Source organism: Falco biarmicus, chromosome 4 (genome assembly GCF_023638135.1).
Source record: "Falco biarmicus isolate bFalBia1 chromosome 4, bFalBia1.pri, whole genome shotgun sequence".
NCBI lineage: Eukaryota > Metazoa > Chordata > Aves > Falconiformes > Falconidae > Falco > Falco biarmicus.
In genome coordinates this window covers 12822997-12844995 of record NC_079291.1, presented here as the reverse complement: position 1 = coordinate 12844995, position 21999 = coordinate 12822997, and the positions used below count along the sequence as shown (strand labels likewise).

General features: G+C 39.8%; 1 protein-coding gene across 3 annotated transcripts in view; it reads left to right on the top strand.

Annotated features, from left to right (window-relative positions):
• The first annotated feature begins 1742 nt into the window (after positions 1-1742).
• Positions 1743-21999, top strand: part of CAPN7 (calpain 7) — a 34846-nt gene continuing 14589 nt past the window's right edge. Inside the window, exons 1-13 of one of the 3 annotated variants that reach the window (XM_056335796.1) lie at positions 1743-1964; positions 6268-6376; positions 8327-8484; positions 10695-10762; positions 11882-12082; positions 13577-13663; positions 14539-14665; positions 15410-15495; positions 16461-16554; positions 17312-17458; positions 18853-18959; positions 20533-20653; positions 20895-21039. In XM_056335796.1, the coding sequence (XP_056191771.1) occupies positions 1863-1964; positions 6268-6376; positions 8327-8484; positions 10695-10762; positions 11882-12082; positions 13577-13663; positions 14539-14665; positions 15410-15495; positions 16461-16554; positions 17312-17458; positions 18853-18959; positions 20533-20653; positions 20895-21039 (1552 nt within the window). In that variant the 5' untranslated portion in view covers positions 1743-1862. Of the gene's footprint in view, positions 1965-6267; positions 6377-8326; positions 8526-10694; positions 10763-11881; positions 12083-13576; positions 13664-14538; positions 14666-15409; positions 15496-16460; positions 16555-17311; positions 17459-18852; positions 18960-20532; positions 20654-20894; positions 21040-21999 lie in introns of those variants that run through there. The other 2 variants (XM_056335794.1, XM_056335795.1) reach the window with 2 other exon arrangements.

Sequence of the window (21999 nt, the reverse complement as noted above, 5' to 3'; positions counted from 1 at the left end):
AGCTCTTTGCAGAGAGACCCTGCCTCTCATATGAAGTAGAAACTCTGAAAGCATGAATGTATAGCTGAATCGGTTTTCACATAAAGTGTGATTCATGAAATCACAGAAAAAACACTTCTAGGGTACAGCCCTGAAGACCCTGCATCCAGAAGGATACAGATCAAGGCTTCCCAGCCTAAAGCTCTCAGAGTGTTGTCTAAACTCTCAAATTAACTATACGTTAAACGAGTATGTGCACAAAGCTTAGGTCAAGCTGACCCATCCTCTCAAGTCATCAAAAATGGTGGATTAAAGGACTTCTAATGAAGGAGTCAACCTTGGGAAACAAAGAACAGATAAGAACACCATTATAAATTATGCAGAAAGAAGCCTCCAAGTGAGAAAGTTCCGGCTGCAAGAAGAGACAAGCTGATAAGGTGGTGTGACCCACAGGAAATTCGTGGAAAATAGGACAAAGGTAATTGTGGTAATGGGGGATAGTGACCTCCAACTCAAATAGCTCCCCTCAAAGGAGGGTAAATCTGCACTTTGGGAACATTCATAGGTGGTAAAAAACTTTAGTGCTATCTGAGGATGTGCACTAATCTGCATTAGAAGAGAGAAACTTGTAACCAATCCCGTGCATGAATGAAAACAAGTATGTAATGTACTATGAATATGCAAGCATTCTACTGTATGTAACATGTACTCTTGGTATGCGTTAGGAGGAAAGATATCCCATGCACCCAATGCTGCAATAAACCAATGATGGCTTTCTAAACTATGATTTGGTTTGAAGAGTTTTCCTGGTTACAATTTTTGGTAACAGCAGCTCAGCCTCAGGAATTCACCTGCAACACTGGCTGGGGCAAGGGGAGAAAACAGGTGCTATAACACAAACAAGAAACAAAGCACTGGCAGCCACCACTCAATGAGGGCAGTTTTCCCCTAAACTGCTCCTAAGGAAGAAAAAAAATTAAAGCCTGAACATACTAGGTAATTAAGGCATTTAAGTTTCAAAACTGCCAGCCTTAAGCACACCAGAAGCACTATTATTTTTTTAAGAGTATCAATACACCTTTTCTTGCTTTCTACTTTACACTTGTATGACATACAAGTACATACCAAAAATTCTCTCTTTAAGACTAGATAAACTTGCCTCAAGAGCAAAACGTTAATTATGAACAAGGACCAAACCACCCACCTCTACAGCTTAGGGCTTCGAAGAAACTACTAAGTATCTTAAATACCTCTATTAAAAAGGACGTAGAGAAAGAAAATCAAAGCCCCACTCTGTTTTAAAATACAGCACTAACACCACTGGGCCGCCGCTATCCACCCAGCGGTGCGGCTCACCTGCCCAGCGCCTGAGGGAGCGGCAGGATGGCGGCTCTGAGCCCCGCGGCCGCCCTCCCCTCAGCCGCCGCAGACAACCAAGTACGCGCCACGGGCACGGCACGGCACGGCACCGCCCCCTCCCCACCGCGCCTCGCGCTACACGCGCGCGCGCACTCGGCAAACCCGAGGAGCCCCGCCCTCCCACGCGTGCCCGAGCACGCAGAACGCCACGGCCGCCCGCGCCCGGCAGGGGGCCGCCCACCCACGCCTCGAAAAAACCAACCTACACAACCCAAAACAACGCCCAGGGCGCATGCGCACTGCGCCCCCGCGGCTCGGGGCGGGGCGCGGCCGGCCTCGGGGCCGGGGCAGCTGCGGTCGGGGCAGGTGGGTGTGGCCAGAGGAGAACGCGTTTACGATGAGGGCGGGGCCAGTGGCCGTGGCTGGGCCGGGAAGGCGGAGGAAGCGGTCGGGCTGGTGGGGAGCCGGAGCGGATTTGAGTGGGGGCGGCCACCGTCGGTGGTGGCACTGGGAGGGAGCCGGCCATGGATGCCACCACGCTGGAGCTGGACGCGGTGAAGTTCGCGCAGCTGGCGGTGCAGCGGGACCAGAGTGGGCGCTACCAGGAAGCGGTCTTCTACTACAAGGTACGGGGGGGCCGGCAGCGGCTGCCTCACTCAGGGCGCCGGCGTCCCCTTCCCCCGCGCCGCGGGTCGCCCTGAGACCTTCGAGCTACCGGTAGGTTTGCGATCCTCTCCTCAGCCCCCGGAGGGCCGGGGGAGGGAGTGGTGGCCTGCTGCGGCCCGTCTCGGCCCGGCCTGGCCCGGCCTTGCCCAGCCGGCGGGGAGAGGTGCCCCTGGTCAGCGCCGCCTCAGCCGCTGCCCTCCCCTGGCGGGTGCGCCCCGGAGCCGACACCGCTGCCTGGTCTTCGGGAAGACATGCCGGTTCCAGCCGAGAAGAAAGTGGGAGGCCGGGCGGGCGCTTCGAAAGTTTGTCCGTCTCCGGAGGAGCAGCGTCCTTCAGGGCAGGTTGCGAAATGCCTTTTCCCTACGTTTTATTTTTAGGTGGGAACAAGCACTGCCCGTGCGCTGCTGTTTCCTGACGGGCTTTAGGGGTAGCGGTGCAGCTGCCGTGCTTGAGAAGTGGGTATGGGCACTTCTTGCAGCAGCTGGAAGCACCACTTCGGTGCTTACCGGGAAGCTTCGTCGTAACCTGGCTATAAACGCCCTGCCCCGCTGGTTCCCCGCCTTCGTTCCTGCCCTCAACCCTACCCCCGCCGGGCCGAAAGACTGTTCAGCTTTATGTTGGAAATGTAAGCGCGGAGCTTTTGGCGGAACTGCAAGTGGGCACACTGCAGCTCTTGAGTGTGCAGCTGGAAACAACTCAGTTGTATAATCAGTCATCAACTAAGTGGAGAAGTATGTGGTGAAATTCGGGATGCTCAGCAGTAAGCTAGCTTTACATAGCACGCTACCAGTAACATGTTTTTAAACACATGTGAATATGCTTTCTATTAGGGATCTGATCTTATTATATCAATACAGCTTCAGGTTGGTGTGATTAAGTCAGTTCAGTGTCTTGCTCAACATCTATAGACTTACTACTGCTATTTAGTGGCTTCTGTGCAAGCATTATGCATTTTTCACCTGTGTAAGTTTTCTCATTTTGTTGGATTTATGTTTTGCAAAGTTAGGTTAAAGTTCCATATCCCGCTAGCTTTACTTCTGACTTGCAGTGGAGGGATTTCTTTGATGCCTATGCTTTTCCTTGGTGCAGTATTCTTTCCATGTATTCCGTTATTCTGTTGAAGTAATTAGCTTCCATTAACTTGCTAAGAGATCTGTAGTTAGCCTTTTAGTTGATGAGTACTAGATGTCTTTGATATGTGTAAAAAGCATAGTGCTGTCATGGTTGCCTATGCATCTAAATGTGAAAGGACATGATGAGGAGTATTTTTTTTTTTTTTTTTTTAACCTGATTGTTAATGTAGGGTGAGCTAAGTTTGTATACATAAAGCATATAATGCAAAAGTTAATGCTGATAAGCTCTGTGTTTGTCAGCAACAGTGTGTCTACATGGTCTGCTAGCTAGGTGCAGTACTTCTTTATTGCATGTTTCTCAGTATACCTGGAAGAAATTATAAAGTGCTCTTCAGAAGAAAACCATCTTTTTGTGCAAATAATCACTCTTGTATGCTTTTGTATGGTGTATGGAAAAATCTTTCACTTGTTGCATGTGGGTGATACTCTTCCTAAGTGCAAAAATGCATCCCTGGCTGTCTTGGTGCACTTCAAGCTACATGTGACAAAGAATATAATCTAGACAATGTTTTCTGTATGCAAAAGCTAGGCCACAGAGAAGCAGAATTGTGGGCACTGTTATGTGTTAGGAAAATGTTGAATCACAACAGCAGCTAAGACTTTTGGTATTCACACAGGTGACTCTTGGCAATCCAAGAATAGGTATTGATTCTTCTGTCAGATTATATGTGACAGTGTTGGTCTTCAGGAGTTGTGATCAGGAGGAATGCGAGCAAACTCAGCAGATACCATTAAAGCAGAATTCTTTGTGTATGATTTAGCCCAGATAGGTTTGACTTTCCAGATGTTGCCTGAAGAATCACTGTCCATGTTAGATTAAACAAGAGTAGTTACAAAATATCATCTAGTATTTTGAGGGTACTTCATGCATTTTGTTTGGACAGTGCAGATAATAAGCTCTGGCCTGTCAGCAACTTTTATCAACTGCTCTAAGCAGTTCAGAGCCCACAGGTACAATTACTAAGCATGTGGAAAAGCTCAGGTACTGAAATGGATTCTGCAAGAACTGGTCCTAAAGGATGAAGCCTGGGAAATGCTACAGTTTGTTGCTGGTAAAGACCAGATGGACCTGTCTGAGTGGAGCTCCTATGGCTAGCAAGTGCTGTTTGCTTTCAGCTTTGTGTAACTTTGATAGATCCCTGTTGGAGGGCTGCGTGTGAACCAGCTTAGGGTAACTTGCTAATGGTGCTCTACAGAAATGTCAGAAACATTTGGGCACCTGATGACTTCAGCAAAACTGAAGACTTGTTTAGTTTGGCTGTTGACCAGCAGTTAACGACTTGCAAACTCATGATGAGTGGTTAGCTTAGTGTGACTGTGGCACACTACTCATCCCAAATAATAGTAGTGGCATTGAAGAGATCATAAATACTAACTCTGAATTGCATATTCATCTTGTCACTGGAAACAGCTGATGTGCTGGCTCTGCAGACAGTTGGCCAACTGCTTCAGTCCTTTAGAGTCTTAATTTATGAAAGACTGTTTTCATTTATGTTTACATCTTAAAACCAGGCAAAACAGTTGTGCTTGAAATCACAGAGACAGTGTCAATTATACGTTGGGTTTGCAGCACTGGTTTGGAAATCCACATTCGTTCTTTACATCATATGTAGACAACTTACTATTACGATACAGCACCTGTTTTGTCAGTCTGTAGTTGTGGTATGTCACAGACAGATACATGCATCCTTTGAGCAGTTATCTGTAGTGTGCTTTTTTTTTCCCCTCACAGAAAACAGTAAAAAGGATGCTAGATCTTAATGGTAGTTAATTGCTATATATCTAAATGGAACAATATTTCTGTTTGCCTTTCTCTTGCTGTGGATGCCTTATGTGATGTGATATGGTGATGGATGTTGACAGGGAGTATGTAGTAATTGGTTCTGTGATGCACGTCAGTGAAAACTTATTGTAATAACAAGTGCAGGCTGTATCAGGACACGTTTTTAGCTCGGGCAAACTAGGCAGGTATGTATGGTAGAAAAGTGCTAAATTTGACAAAAGTCATAGCCAGAGGGTAATTTGTGTGCTTTATGGCCATGTCCTTACCCTATGCAGAGCAGCCCCTCTGAGCACCATCTTTGTGGAGCAGCTCTCTAGTTACTGTTCTTCTTCCTATATACTCAGCCTGCTAAGTGATTTGCCTCCTCTCTTCCATTGCTGCTGGGAAGAGGAGCACTGTCACAAAAGCGTGGGTTTTTTGGTGGGTTTTTTTGTGCCAATAATGAGGACAAAATAAGGTTTTTATCCTCATTTTTGAGAGTGACAAATTTCAGTTCTCCATATGCTTCTGAGACTGTGTTAACTCTGTTTGTTGCAGCCCTGCTGAACCTTACATGTTTTTCATAAATTTAGTGAATGGATAGACAGCTTATGCAGCTGAAGGGATTTTTTCTTAATAGATTTGTGCAGTATGGAAAAAGCCTTGATGCAGATAACATACTGTGATTCTGACCTGAAGGCCTACGCTCTGTCCTGGAAGTAGACTTTCATCAATATCTAGTGTTTTGTGTGCCCACAAACATTTAAAAAAACCAAAGCTTGAGGAGCTAGGAAACTTTAAATTTGCAGACTTTCCAGATTTGATAGCTTTATGTGAGTCATACTGAAAGAAGAGACTTTCTAAACCAAAACTCGATGCATTTGATTTTGAAAAGCTTTTATATTGGTTTACTTTCATTATTATTAGATTAAATGCAAATAGCTTGTGAGCAGCTTATTTATTTTTCTAACCTTAAATCCACAACTTTAAAAATAAAAGGCAGTTTGTGGCTTGTAAGCTCTACTTCACTGATTTCAGTGCATGTTTGAAAAAATTTACTTAAAATCTCCTAATTCCATGCGTATGATACAGGCAGGCCTAAGATCTGGCCTTGTGGAACCTCTGAAAGTGTGGTGGTTTTTTTTAGTCTTATACGTTCTCTCATGTTTGAGAAATTGAACATGGTCTCATTTATAACTTTGAACTTACTCTTCACAGCAGAATTTCCTTGGAGCCACTGTGTCTTTTTGCAGATGTAGGGGCTTGCTTGCTTTCATGCAGCTCACGGCTGCTGTAGGCCATCTGTTTATGGAAAGTAATTTTCTAGGCAACGAACATTAACTTTGTCTCAAATTCTTCTCCCTGCAGGAAGCTGCACAAGCCTTGATTTATGCTGGGATGGCAGGGTCCAACTTGGAAAATATTCAAGAAAAAATAAATGAGTACTTGGAGAGAGTTCAAGCTCTCCATTCAGCAGGTGGGTAAGGAGCTTTCTAATTAAACATCTGCTTAAATTAATTGAGTGGAAAACCTTTCGGTGCTGTGAAATATGTATCAGTGATGTTTGCTTTGGGTTTCATTATTCTAATTTTCTTGTCCTTTGTGAACGACCACATATACAATGAGCACATCAGTGCTTTGAATTCTGATACATCAGAAATAAAGCAGAGACTTACTTTCTGAGGACTTGGGTGTGGGTATTCTTTTCTTTTAAATATTCTTGGGAACCACATCTGCAGAGAAAACCTGAGAAAGTAATTAAATATAGCAACAAAAATTGATCGGGGACAAATCAAAACTTGCATCAAAGCCTCAGCTGCATGATAGATTTGAAGCAAGTGGATACTTATGTAGAATTACTAACTTTTGAGAGAGCAAAAGAGCTTTTTGCTTTCATTAGGATTTCCTTGTTTGATCTGGTTTTAGTGTTTGTGCTTAGACCAAAATCTCAAATTTTTGCACACCTGCAATTCTCAGTTAGAGTCATAGAATCATTTGGCCAGAAAGGGACTTTGGTATGTCTATAGACAACTCCCCTGCTCAAAGCAGGGTGGACGCTCATTTTTGGACCAGGTTGGTCAGGTCCTGAGAACACACGAGGACAGAAATTCCCCAGTGCCTCTGGGTGCAGTTGTCTTTCTAGTGTTGGTTGGGTTTTTAAATATATCTAGTTGGATTCTCCCCTGTTTCCATTCATAGCCACTGGCTCTCAGAATCACAGAATGGTCAGGGTTGGAAGGGACCTCTGGAGATCATCTATTCCAGCTCCCTGCTAAAGCAGATTCACCTGGATCAGACTGCACAGTGTCACATCCAGGCAGGTTTTGAATGCCTCCAGAGGAGACTCCAAAACTTCTCTGGGCAGCCTGTGCCAGGGCTCTGTTACCCTCAAGGTAAAGAAGTTTTTTCCTTACATTCAGATGGAACTTCCCACATTACAGTTTGTGCCCATCGGCCCTTGTCCTATCACTGGGCACCACTGAAAAGAGCCTGGCCCCATCCTCTTGTTACTCACCCCTAAGATATTTGTATGCATCAGTAGGATCCCCTGTCAGTCCTCTCTTCTCCAGGCTGAACAGGCCCAGCTCCCTCAGACTTCCCTCATTGGGGAGATGCTCCAGTCCCCTCCTCCTCTTTGTAGCCTCCGCTGGACCCTCTCCAGTAGTTCCCTGTCTCTCTTGAACTGGGGAGCCCAGAACTGGACACAGCACTCCAGATGGGGCCTCACCAGGATAGAGCAGAGGGGGAGGATCCCCTCCCTCGACCTGCTGGCTATGCTCCTACTGATGCACCCCAGGATCCCACTGGCCTTCTTGGCCACAGGGCACACTGCTAGCCCACGGGCAACTTGCCATCCACCGGGACTCCCAGGTCCTTCACAGAGCTGTACCCTGTGGGGTGTTTGTCCTAGACACCAGGCGTAGCATTTATCCTGTTTGAATTCCCTGAGGTTCCTGTCAGCCCATTGCTTTAGCATGTCTGTGTCCTTGAGTGGATTGGTTTGGTGGGGTCTGCAACCTTTATGAAGGTGCAGTCCATCTTTTCCTTCAGGTCATTAATAAAGGTTTTAAATGACATAGGCACCTGAGGAACTTGTATTTTACCGTAGGTGGTGTGTTTTCACAGGTGATGCAAAATTTTACATAATTAAACATCTTTGTTAGTGTAGTATGAAAGAGACTTTATTTACATTATTTGGCATGTGAAATACCCTGAGAGTGTACCTCTGCTTTGTGGCCTGGGATTGGGGGTGGTATTTTATTGTCCTTGCAACGATGTTTTTGGCAAAGTTTAGAAACATTTTGGTTTCCAGCCAAGAAGTAGATATTACCTCTCTGATTAGAACTGCTGGTGTTTCAGTAGCGTGTTAAGGATGTTTTTACGTGTCTGCTGCTGTAGAAAGCTAAATACTTTCTTTTTCATTTAGTTCAGCCACAGAACACAGACCCTCTGAAGTCAAAACAACAGTTGGACTTGGAGCGTGCTCACTTCCTAGTTACACAGGCTTTTGATGAAGATGATAAAGGCAATGCAGAAGAAGCTATAGAGTTGTACACAGAAGCGGTGGAACTCTGTTTGAAAACAGTATGTTAAGCTACAGGTTAACTTGGTAGAATTATGTGATGGTAAGAAATTCTTCCATTTACACGAGTGACTGACCCTTAAAGGCTGGCTTAAAAATGGAGTACCTGTATTTCTAAAAACTATTTTAAAATCTTTTTTTCACTTTTTTTTTTAGTCTTTCTTCCTGTCTTTGTTATGTTGCTATTCAACACTGTAAATTTGAGGGGACTTGTGATTTATATGTTTTTTCCTCAATTGGGTTATACTAAAAAACAGAAATGTTCTGGAACTTCTTTCATGTTAATTTTTGCGCTGGAGCGAGTGCAACATTAAAACAGAAATTAAACACAGTTAAAACTGAAGATAACTTCCAATGTGTCAGCTGTATCACTTTCTGAGTACATTAAGGGAAGCAGTTAAAGGAAAATCTTTGTAAAACTTTCTGAAAATGTAATGGTCTACTGATGCTAAAACTAGTAAAAATACTACTTGATTACTCAGTGCCTAAGATGAAGGTTATTATGAGTGAATTCAGTTCACACTGAAATAATGGTAAGAATGAATTGGCCATTACATAAATGCTGGAGAATATAATTACAGGTACTGCTTTTTTCCCCCTTAAGTCCAGTTGCCTTAACTAACTTATTACAGGAAGAGCTCACCATCATAATGTAACTCCACCAAGTCTGTTTTTCTTTGTCCCCTCTTTTCCCTTTTTATAATGTAAATATATGTGGGTTGTTGGGAGGGGTATGTTGCTTTTGCTACATGGTACAGTGAAATCTCTAAATTCTGTAGACTGGTTGGGTTTTTATTTTGTAAGTTAAAAAACCCTGGCAATACAGTGTAACCAGATCAAGAGTTAGCAGAATTGATCTAGTTTTGGCACTTGAGCTGTTGGAGCAGAACATTCTCAGTCTCTTACCTAAAACTTAATGTGACAGTATACAGTGTTTTCTCTGGTGTGTTTCTCCTTCTGTTGTGTCCGTGCATGCAAATATTACTTATGTATATTGAAATTACTCAGGAATTATTTCATATTAACAACTGCTTTTATCAGGCGTTTCATTAGGTACAGATACTGCTGAAGTTTCTTTTAATCTTGAGTAGCATATTATTTTGTTGAGAGGCCTGTAGGCTTTGTCCTTTGGGGTGATCGAAAAGTACCTTCTTCTTTCCAGGGTGAAAGAAGATTGAAGGAACTCTTCTATCTTGACGCTTTACTTCTTTCTCCTCAATATATTCATGTGGAGAGATTTGTTTCTTCCTTACCCTTGAAGTACTCGGAACAGCCGTTCCTCCTCTTCTATAGCTGACTCTTAGATGAGTGTGCTGGTGTTCCATCTCCACTACTTACTTTCATACAACTGTCAAGTCTTTTCTACCAGGAACTCAAAAGTGTAATTTGTATTTACAAATAAAATGAAAATCGAGGGTGTTTCTAGTTCTGTTTCTTGGGACCGTATGTAGCTTGCCTTTTTGTTTCCCCAGTTGACCTAGCCGACCTCGGAGAACTGGTCAAGGTACAGAGCTAGAACCTGAAACCTGCTTGTAGGTGTCACAGGAGAAGCTGCACCTCGTGTTGTGGTTCTTGAAGGTTATTTAGTTGCAGTAGCATGCTTCATCTGTAAGAAAAACAAAAGCATAAACTGTCATAGTTGACCTCCCAACTGGGAGCAGATGTTAGCAATATGGTTACCTTTTTTTGTGCCCTGTCTTAGATTATTTTATGCCTTAAATGTGCAAAAAATATTTTTTTTTAACTTGCAAGCAGTCTTGTTTGTTTGTATTTTATGAAAGTGTAAATATTCACAAATTTTTTTTCCTTACAGTGATTATTTTTTACTTGTTTGGGGAAAAGAATTGGAACACATCTAAGCTCATTAGTATATATAAATTTGGTTTTGTCGTCTTTCTGCCCATAGTTCTTTAATATGGATAATTTTTCTGGCAGATTTTTTGTATATACAGTGTTTTCCATGCTGAAGAATTCTAGATACTGTTTCTGTTATATGAACATTCACTACCACAGCAAAATGATACTCACTTACTTAGTATGTTTTTTTATGCTGAGGTTTAAAAAACCCAAACATTTCTTCATTTCAAAAGAGAATTGAAAAAAAAGCTAGTTGCTGTTTGTGTAATTTAAGCTCAGTTTGTCAAATTCTACAGTTACATTAAAACTGCAGGTTTACTTGATGTGTAGCTTTTTCTTTTATTTTGCATTTAAGGCTACTGAAACTTCAGAAGCAGGCCTCCAGTCAAAGCTGAAACAGTTGGCTCGACAAGCACTGGATAGGTGAGTATGGTTAATGTTAGCAGATGTACTTGTGAGGTCTAAGTGCGCTCTCTGAATTGATTCTCAATCTAGCATGTCTGTTCTGTACTGCAAAGAATATGGATTCTGGGTAGACCTAGCTCCTGTAGAGTTCTCCTTGGAAACAGCTGCCAGCTGCTATACTGCTGAATGTAGCAGCTGTTACGCCAGCCTTCTGGGAATCTTGGACATGCAGAAATAGGAAAGGACTGTGTATTTGTTAGTACCAATGCACTACTTCAGTCTTCAGAGATTTCAACTACAGTTTTTGGTTTCTATAACAACACTGAGTTCAGGCCAGCATGAAGTCAGGATGTCAGAGTCCCTTCATAAGGAAGACAGGTTGGAAACTGGCTAATAATTGACAGTAGTAATCTAATTTTATAGGTAGATCTAGTGGAGTGGAGTCATTATCTGAAACAAGTTACACAATGGTAAGTTCAGCGTAACTCTTTTTTTAATCAGCTGTATGATGGTGAATAAAAGACTGTGTTGGGCTAAGTTTCAGAAAGCTGTTTTTCAGCACTTTTCTCCCTGTGTTCAAAAAAGCCACAACAAACCAACCCATATTTTGCATGTGTGTGCCTATCTAGCAACTTAATGCACAACAACAAAATATGGCTCCTGAATGAATACACAGTCTTCAAGCAGTTGAAATGCTGGGCTGTGAGAATGCTGGTGGGTTTTTACTGCTATTGTAGTGGCTAGACAAATTAAATCCTGAAGGTGTGAGAGGACACAAATCAGTTTTCTCTTTCTGTGTTTCAGTGGTCTTGTTCTGAGGTTCCAGACACTTAATCGACACTTACACAAATTCTCTTATTAGCATAATGTAAAGGCAACAAAAATCTAATGAGTTCTGCCAGAAGTAGCTTATATATGAGTTGGAAATGCTATATTTTAATTGATTTTAGAGCAGGAAAAATAAAGGAATACTGGCATAAGAATTTTTTTTTTCCTAGGAAAAGAGGTGTTGGTCATCTTGGGCATTTGTTCATTCCATTTAATATATGTGGAAACATGAACTGTGTAAACCAATAGTTGAACCATAACTATATTTTTATCATTGTTGTAAATGAAATGCATTTTTATTTGCTTTAGAGCAGAGGCACTGAAGGAATCTGTGTCAAAGTCATCGCAGAAGGAGAAGTCAACTGCAGCTAAACCAAATCAGCCAGTCAGAACCTTCTTTCCACTGGGACCTGATTTTTCTTTAAATGATAAACCACAGACAATCAGAGCAGTACAAGCTAGTGAATCTCATGGTCAGAGATACACCGTGCAGGAGATTGAAGTACTCAGGTGGGTTGAAGACTAGTTTTTTCAAAATGTTACCATTTGTGCTCACATCCTTTGTGCATCTTACACAGTAGATTGAAACAGCTGAAGCATGAGATGTAGAAACAGAGGGCTGGAAAACTCTCTCTTACAAAAGCCATTGCTAGTTTTACCTACACATTAATAAATTATGTTCTCTGTGTACGCGATTAGTGGCTTTTATTCACAGATCATGCTTTCTAGTCTGTGTTTAGAACACACTTCCTTGTAACTCACTGCCAGGATTATTTTTCATAGCCTTATTATTATGTTATATATAACCTATATGATAGAGTTCATGAAAGACCTGGCTCTGAGCAGCCAAGGTACAAAGATGGTTTTGTAGATCGTGCAGTTATAATTCATTGTAGTGAATGACTGTAGGATTGTACGTGACTGTGAAGGACTGCAGTGTAGAACTGTGACTTCTGTTGTATCCAGTTCCTTTTGCTTTGATTTTATTATAGGTGGAATGAACTACAAATAATTCATAAAACTTTTAGCCTAAATTGTGACTTTTGAAAACTATCAAATATGTCTTAAAAAAAAAAAAAAGCATTGCCTGATAGATGTTTTAACCTTCCTCTTCCTCCTCATGCAGTAAAAAAGATTATGATAGAGGTGGTGCTCAACACTGCCCACTGCCCAGGATTTTATCGTCAAACACTTAGTCTGCCTGTTAATTTTAGGGGACTTAAAGGGACTGAGGATATGGTCATGAAGATAGAAATGTACACGTGTTGGAAAAGCTGCAAAGCAATGAGAATTACCTTATTTACTTTTTTTCCTCTGCTATTGCCTGTGCAGTGGATGTTTCTGGTTTTGTGGATGGTTTGGGATTTTTGGTTGATTTTGGTTTTTTTGTTGTTGGCTCAGTCTTGCAAGAGAACCTCAAGTTGTTTCATATCTTTAATCATAACTTGATTTAAAAGTATTTCATGTACCTTTTTCAGTTAACTCCTTGTTTGAAACCTAAATTACATTTGCATTTAAATAAAATTCTCGTTTCTCTTTAAGTGTCCTCATTAACACTTGCAGTATTTTTGTTGTTTGACAGTGTTCCAAAATACTGCCCCAGTTAGTTTAAATCTAAGCCTTGCTAATTGTTAATTGCTGTCAACTTATCCTAAGACTCTTCAATGAGAGTCTCTAAGTGACTTAAATTCTGTTTAGACAAATGTAGTTTTTAAATGTGACTTCTAGAACTATGAAGAGGTTTGTGGATGATAATCATTTCTGTCCTGGTATGGTAGCTTGTCCACAGGTATGTACTTGCAGGATTAGTGACTGAGCCATCAAGTTCTGCACATTTTAAACCCAAATAAATACAGTGGTCGTTTCATTTTCAAGAGGTACTCATCTTGTTTCCAGAAGCACTGTGTCTTGTTAGTTGTTAAAAACAATTTTGTTGTTACCTTCTGGAACTTATTCTTTGAAAGATGATGGATAGGTTTGTAACTATGTTTTTATGACTTGCAGGAAAACTTCAAAAATTAATGGCATTGAATATGTACCTTTTATGAGTGTTGATCTGAGGGAACGTTTTGCCTTCCCTATGCCATTTTCGTAAGTGTGATTCAATTACTGAAGTTTATGTTTGGTTTTATTTCTAAAGCATTGCCATATTTGGTATTTCTCTATTTTCTTTTTCAGGGTTTAAAGTTGTTTAAGTGGGTTTTTAAACATAATTCAGCCAGAGATATTTAATACTACCATTTCCTTCTTCCAGTCAGATTTTAAAACTTTGATGTAAGCTGATTCTGTTCTGCAGTGCTTTTGCAGTTTTCTTCAGGCCTATAAGGACATCATTAGATTTGGCTTTTTGGAGTATTGTGCTGGGCTGGCAAGTTCTGTCCAGTTGCTGATTCTACTACATGCTAATGAGTTTAGCTCCCTCTGCCTCAGTTAACCTGTAAAATGAAGGCAATAGACATTTCCTCTGTTCTGAGGAAGAGGTATATGTAACGGCTAGACCTTCATTTATGAGCAATATGTTAAGATTGCATAGTCATAAAAGTCAAAGACACTTGGGGTTTTGTTGTTTGATGGCTTGGGTTTTGTGGGTGTTTTCCAGTTTTCTGCTAAAGGCTAGCAAGACAAGCCTTGATATTTTCAGAACTGAAGAGACATTTTATTATTAGTTCATATTGAAATAAAGTGAAGAATTTGAGTTTTTGCTGGTGTAGATGCCTTCATCAAATTCCATTCTCCTGTTCAGTCCTGTATGAAGGAAGCCCTTGGGTTTTATTTCATGTTTTTAATGTTTTTATTTTTTTCCCTAAAAATCACAAACTTAGCAGTAGTGTTCTTTGAAATTGTTTTACAACTCTGTATACAAAGCCATGTAATTTTGCACCATCAATCAAACATATGTAGGAGTGGACATACTTTTCTAAACTGCTATTGATTTATTTCTGCTTTTTTTTCTCTCTTAAATCTAGTGATAAATACGGGAAGTTACCGTTATCCCCCAAACAGAAAGCTATGTTTGCCAAGTGGGTGCGACCAGATGATATAACAAATAACCCTACGATGATTTATACTGTATCAAGTTTCAGCATAAAGCAGGTAAATTGTTCCTGAAGAGAAATGTGTGCTGCTAGCAGTTTCTTGCAGGGGACCTCATTGTTCAAAAAGGAATCTCCAAATGTGAGAGTGCTTTCCTTGGTTTTTATGAGATTAAATGAATAAAAAGTATCACTTCAGATTTCCTTGCATTTTCTAGCCATGAGAGTAGAGAGGTGTGTTAGCAGTAGGAGAATCAGAATCTGAATTCCAGTTGAAAATCTTGTTTTCCAGAAATAGCGGTAAGGTTAGTATGAAAAACAGCAAGGTGTACTCTGCAGCAATTTGTTCACTTGATTTACTGCATGTAAAAAATAATGAGCAAGACTTTAAAATTTTTACTTGACTGGAGGCAGAATGACCCATTAACAATACTGGAAATGTCTTGCTTAGTGTTAAATTGCAGGTGGCCCAAGCTATTCCAAAATCAACAGTTGATTATGCTATTGGATATGGTTTATATTACACAGTGTTTTGGGGAGGAAGGAGGAAGTGTGAGTGAATGCTGAAGTACCTGCACTTGCCTCTCATTGTCGTTAATAATTGTAACTCCAGCTGGCTTTGTAGGGGCTTGATGTTGTGCAAGGAGATATTTCCTGCCTTTCTAGTAGTTACTTTGCTTCTGCATTGAGATCTTTCCCTTTTGAAGGGAATTGCTGACTGATGATTTTACTTCCTCTTTACACACCCCCTTTGTCTTTCGGTATCTATTAGTGCACGTCCTCACTGGTTTTCTTTTCTTCATAGACAATAGTGTCAGATTGTTCTTTCGTGGCATCACTAGCTATCAGTGCAGCATATGAAAGAAGATATAACAAAAAATTGATCACCAGGTAAGTAGCTGTTTCTAAGATCTTTTCAGACCTAATACTGCCAAGCTTTTGCAGTATGTTCTGTGACATTCGGACATAGTAAAAGCTATCATTTGTTTCACCTTCATCTCCTTGGGGCTGATGTGGCTTCAGCACTTCTGAGAGGGAAGCCAACTTTACATAGATATGTATACAAGCACTGGAGTCTTAACTTCAGATGTGCTTTGAGGAGTAATAAGTAATTTGAAAGGTTTAGTTTGGTTCTTAATAGAAATTTTACACATAATGCTTTTTAGATTTATTTTCCTCCTTTGCTGTGCCAACTGCTGTGGAACAGGTGGTCCCTCTTGCATCTAATTGTAGAATTAATGTTAACAACACTAACTCTGTTCAGCTCAGCTGGGGTCCTGTAGTAAATTTGGCATGGGCTTGGCAGACTGCCAGGAGGCTGTTGCCAGACAGGTGTGTGAATGTCGTTCCTGGATTTTTTTTTTGTTTTAACCTATGCTCAATAGAACTGAACTTATATTCTTTTCAAGAGCCATGAGTTCTGCACTGTCTTCTTCAAATGTTTGACTTGTCATTCAGGCAAATACTGTATTTCTACTACAGATATGTAAGTATCTGTAATATAATAATAATAAATATATGTAAATATACTACAGGTATACAAAAGTAAATACCATTTGTTTAGTAGTAAGATAAATTTGCTTGTCTTACTGCTATTGGAGAAACAATTAGGTTACTTATGTTCTTTTTGTTACTGTATTAAGGAGAGAACTGGAGCAAGAGTGAAGCCTGAAAAAGAAAACCTATCTAAACATCATTGTCATTTTTATTGACTTTGAGCTGCTCTTTCACTAAAGATTCCATATTTATGTTCAGCGTAAATTCTAGAAACAGACTATGTTAATCCCACTTTTATTGTTATCAGTGTATGTACAGCCAAGCCATTTGTCACAATTTCCTTTTTTTTTTTTAAACAGTATAATTTACCCTCAGAATAAGAAAGGAGAACCGGAATATAACCCATGTGGCAAATACATGGTGAAGCTTCATATCAATGGTGTACCTAGAAAGGTAAATGGTGTTGGGGAGACCTAATCCCGTTTCTGTTTAAGTCACGTTTTAAAGGCTTGGTCTGCTTCACTGTGAAGCTATGCTTACATAGCAAACACTTAAGATATGTTTTGTTGGAAAGCGTTTTTTATTGTTAAACCTTTTGAGATTCATTTTGGTTGTGAAGTATGTAACAGAATGCAGGTATTTCTTCTACAGACATTCATGAAAACAGCCTTATTCACATCAAATTTGTTTTAAAATCCTTATATTGCTTAAAAAAACTATGAAAACCATACAGGAACAAAATTATGCATCCCATATTTGTGAACAGGGTGTACAAGTAATCTACTTTTCCAGTCCCTCTTAGAAGGGAAGTTACAGAACTAAAAAAGTACAGAGGGGGGCATCCAGGAAGAGGGTAGACAGGGAATGACTGCAGAGGAATAACTCAAATGACCACGTTTTTTTAGTAAGAGAGGAGGTTCCTGAAGATTCATAGTAAACTTTGTAAACTCACAAGCAATTGCATTTTCTTTTCAGTGCAGTAAGTAAGGGCATAAAATAATGTATTTCTTCATATAGTATTTAACTGTAACACTGATTATTGCAGTTAATCCACTGCAGGATTAATAGAGGTGTTCATACATGAGAGCAATGGTCAGGTCTGGCTGTGTCTGGGAAGCTGTACGTTAATGAGAGTTGGGTTTATTTTTCAAATGTTTCCAAAATACTTTATTAGCTTTATGATGATCTTTCATTTGTTTATTTCATACAGGTAATCATAGATGACCAGTTACCTGTTGATCATAGTGGGGAACTTCTCTGCTCTTACTCTAACAATAAGAATGAATTGTGGGTATCACTAATAGAAAAGGCTTACATGAAAGTCATGGGAGGATATGATTTTCCTGGATCGAATTCCGTAAGTACTAGATTATTTCTAAAAGGCAGAAATTCTGCTTAGATAATCTTGGGTCAAATAATTTTCCTTCTAGTGAAATCGAAGTGAATTGCTTGGGGAAATAGGGCAGGTTTTCCTCATTAGGTAGGGGAGTCAGCTAGGAAAGGAACAGGTTGGTCATTTAGTACATGTGTATAGAGGGAGCAAGCACTCTGATCTGTGCAAGTTTGTTCCACTCATGTAAATGAGTGTTGAATTCCTGTAATGTGGTTACTAAAGAAACAGTCATCATGCTGCACCTAAACTGACAAGCAAGTTATTCTTTCAGAGGGGGACAGTTTACTGAAATGAGTAGCCTGCATAACTTTCATTCATTACTTAGGAAGCATTTCTGGTTTAAATTTCTAATTCTTTAAAGTATTATTTTAAAATATCTTTTATGTCCTAGTACTGTTTGCATTCTAGTTGATGTCTTGCTAATCACCTTCTTGGAGGGTATACTAGGTAATCATCGCCTTTTGAAAAGGATTATGGAAAGAAATGTGCCTTTATGAGGGGTAAATATAGCATAAGTTTTTACGTATGTTCATGTCTGTGTTGGACTGCTTTGTTTTGGAGGACAGAAGCTGGTGAGAATACCTGTGGGTTTTTTTGCCCATTTTCATCCTTTAACTTGCTATCTGGAAAAACAGCTTGACTTGTGACAATCTCCACCCTTCCTGCTCCCCCTGCTTTCAACTGTATTACATCTTCCTTGTATAATCAGGGTTACTTACTGGCTGTGTTGTACTTCTAATTCCTCAAGTTCCTACCAACCAGTGCTGGTTATTGACACTTCAAGCATTTATAAGTCTCTGCTTTTGCTTTGAGGAGTACAAAGGAAAAGAAAAGGGAATAAGCAATTTTTCAAGGAGATGAAATGTGGAGATTAAAGTAACTCTATGCGAATACGTGTCAGTGTCAGCTTTACCAAAAAAGAATAAAAAACCCAAACCCTGAGCCTTAGGAGTAAAACTTTAATTATTTAAAATGCATATATAATAGCAAGGTTCTTGCTTCTGAGTGCTTCTGAGACTATGCTTTAAAAGTCTGAGTCAATGAAATAGAGCACATCATAGAATTGAACGCAACTGATCACTTATGCTTCCATTGCTCTGAAATTCCAGTTTGTTTCATCAGTTCGCTTTCCAGCTTTTTTTTAAGAGGCTATTTAGAAATTTTGCCCTGAGCTAATCAAACAAGGTTTTGTGTGTTTATTTAATATAGTCTGTATCTTGAGCCTTTTATGTACAGAGCTGTAGTGTAGCTTGCATATGCTTAATTTCTTTCAAGGCACTCTTATAATTTGTGTACAGACATCATATGCTTATAGATGGATTTTCTATTCTGATTTCTTTTGAATCCTTGCATTTCAGAATATTGATCTCCATGCACTGACTGGTTGGATACCTGAAAGAATTGCTATGCACTCTGACAATCAAGCTTTCAATAAAGATAGTACTTTCAGAATGCTTTATCAGAGGTAAGCATTCTTCTTTCCTAAGTAATTAAAATGCTTGCTGTGTAATAGCTGTGTTACCACTGTAAAAGTAGTACAGTCAACACCAATTTTTCTATAGCATTTTGGTACTACTACAAATTGTGCTTTATCAAACTTCCATATGCCTTCTGGAAGGAGAAAAATTGAGGAATCAGTGGCTTTGATAGAACAAAAGAGTAAAACATTGTGGAATTTTGTTTGAGGTGATTTGGCTTCTTTACCTATTAAGAAAAAAAAAAAGTCCATTTCTTGATGAAGAAAATAAAATGAAGAGTCAGGGAAGAGCAGCCTGGAACTAAAATACAAGTTCAATATGTTTGTAAAGTAAAAGGAAATGTGCTCTATGTTCCCACACAGTTTCCCAGAACTTCGGCATTGATCTGCTTCCCTTAGCAAGCAGATAAAAATACAGTATTTCTGATTATATCACAAGATCTTGATTATTATGCTCCATTAGTAAAACTCCTGGAAGAGCAGCAAGAGTGTATCAAAACTGCAATACTGATCTTCAGACCTACCATAGCAATTCTAGTTATGGCGAGAGATAGAGTCGTAACTCATACATGTCACCTAGCAAGTACTTTGATTTCTTTCTAAACAGTTTTGTGCAACCAGTTTCCTATGCATTTGTGCGTAGAAGAGGGGATATTCTGTTGAAGGGGGATATTCTGTTGACTGAAACATCTGCATTCATGGTAAAAGAGCATGACTCTTTCTGCAATGCTTTTTCGGTTGGTTAGGAGCTCTTAGTTCTCTCAACAACTTTTTCAAATGTTCCAGTGTTGCAGTTTTGGAGGTGTGACTCCAGTTAGGATGAGATCTAGCAGTTATAGCTTCACTATTGTTCACCTGTGCTAGACTGAAAATGTGTTGATGCATAGTCCGGTGACTCTGGAAACTGTCTAGGGATGCTGAGTATGTTCTTGGATTTAAGCATGGGCTGGGAAACACGCTAGTGTGTTTTAACAATAATTGTTGCAAAATCAACAACTGCAATTTGGAACAATCGCAGAACTCTGTTTTGAGTTGACAAGTCAGACCCTGTAAGGCCTATGCTGGGGGGCAAACAACTTTAGTGTTAACATCTGTAGAAGTGTGAGCTTCTCATTATTCACATTTTGGGAAGCTTCTTCAGAATCCTGGGGGTGTGACAGAGCTGTTTAATTTGGTATAGGCAGTGGTTGGCTAACTGTTGATGAAACCACATTTATGTTCAGCTGAAAGTCTATGATGAGTGTCTTTAAAAAGTGACAGAAATTGAAATTCGGGCTCATAAATGCTGATTTTTATTTACAAAAAATATGAAATTACAGAATTATATGAGAATAATAATTTTTCACTTAAAGCCTATACTTAGTGGAACTATTCTCTTTCAGTATTTATCTCAAGCTTTTTTCAGGAGTGATTTCAGCTGACAAAAACCCCGTATTCCGGTTTTTATAAAGCAGGGTCATGCTAATAGGCAGTGTAAAAACATATATTACAGTGTCTGGCAAATATTAGTTTGCAGCTTGCAAGATGTTCATTAAGCTGTGTCTCGCCTCTTTTTGAACAGATTTCACAAGGGAGATGTCCTTATCACAACAGCAACAGGGGTGATGTCTGAAGAGGAAGGAGAAAAATGGGGTTTGGTTCCAACCCATGCATATGCCGTCTTGGATATAAGAGAATATAAGGTATCAAGGAAAACTGAAGATGTTTTCAGATGCTTGTTTGAAACCTGTTGCGATGGGTAGCTACCTATTTTTTTGCTCTAATGGCTAATATAATATTTTGTCTTGAGCTGCATTGGATGATTCCAGAAAGCTTAATGGTGCTGTATTTTCTTGAGCTATTGTTTCATATTCCTTGTTAATAAAAATACAAAAAAATAGCTTGACAAGATGAATCCAGCAATTTTATTTTGTATTTCTTTAGGGACTTAGATTTCTTCAGCTGAAAAATCCCTGGAGCCACTTACGTTGGAAGGGACGATACAGTGAAAATGACACAAGGAATTGGACCCCAGATTTACAAAAATACTTGAACTTTGATCCAAGAACAGCTCAGAAAATAGACAACGGTAATAAGGTTTAAAAAAAAAATACTATCTTTTCAGATAATATAGGTCTTTGTGGTGTATCCCTGCAGGAAGGTGGAAAAAAACACTTAAGCCCAAGGGGAGGGAGAGTAAAGCAAATACTAAAAACTAAATATCCCCAAAATTTTGAAAATGCTTGTGTATTTAAATCTGTCACTTCAGGTTTGTCTGGAGCTTCAGTAATCTGGACTGTTTAATGTATCTCAAATTCATTGACAAGAAATTACCTCCTTGCCTAAGCGTTGCTATTGCAGTATCTGGGCATGGGGGAGTTCTGTGCAAAGATAACATTCTTACAACAGGCCGTGTAATGCTGCCTTTTAATACAGGAATAGAGTTTTTGTGAGAGTTTTCCTCCAACGTTTGCAAATATGTGTCAGTATGCTTACTGTAATCAGTATTTAAATTAGTCTTGCCTGTGTTTGAGGTAAGTGGGGTTTTTCCCCTTGCATTACATTAGTGTATCTGTAAACAAATCTTTACGCACACTCTGTTTCTGGCTGTAAGAGCAGACTGGGATAGCCTTTGAGACAGTGGTGGTACTACTATGTCACTGTCCAGAGAAACCACTTGGAGTGATGCCCAGTTACTGTCTGTGTGTATCTGTGAGGAAGCCCTTCTGTTCAGTGACACTATTTTGACAACAATATGCATCCAAAGCCATTAAAATACACCATTTGTTGATAAGTCTCGTACAAATGCATAGGGAAAACTTGATTTAAGCATAAGAATAGCAGTCCTGGCTTTGTGACAGTTACAAGAGATTAGCTTGTTATTTATTTACAGATTCATTTAGTAAGGCATTTGTATCTGTAACACCTAGTAGTTAAAATTTGTATAAAATTAGGTTAGTAATTTTAAGGGAGTTTTTTCTTCTGACTGGATTTACACTCTGGTCTTTAGGTGTGTAGCTATTATGACTGACTGCGTTGTTATTCTTCT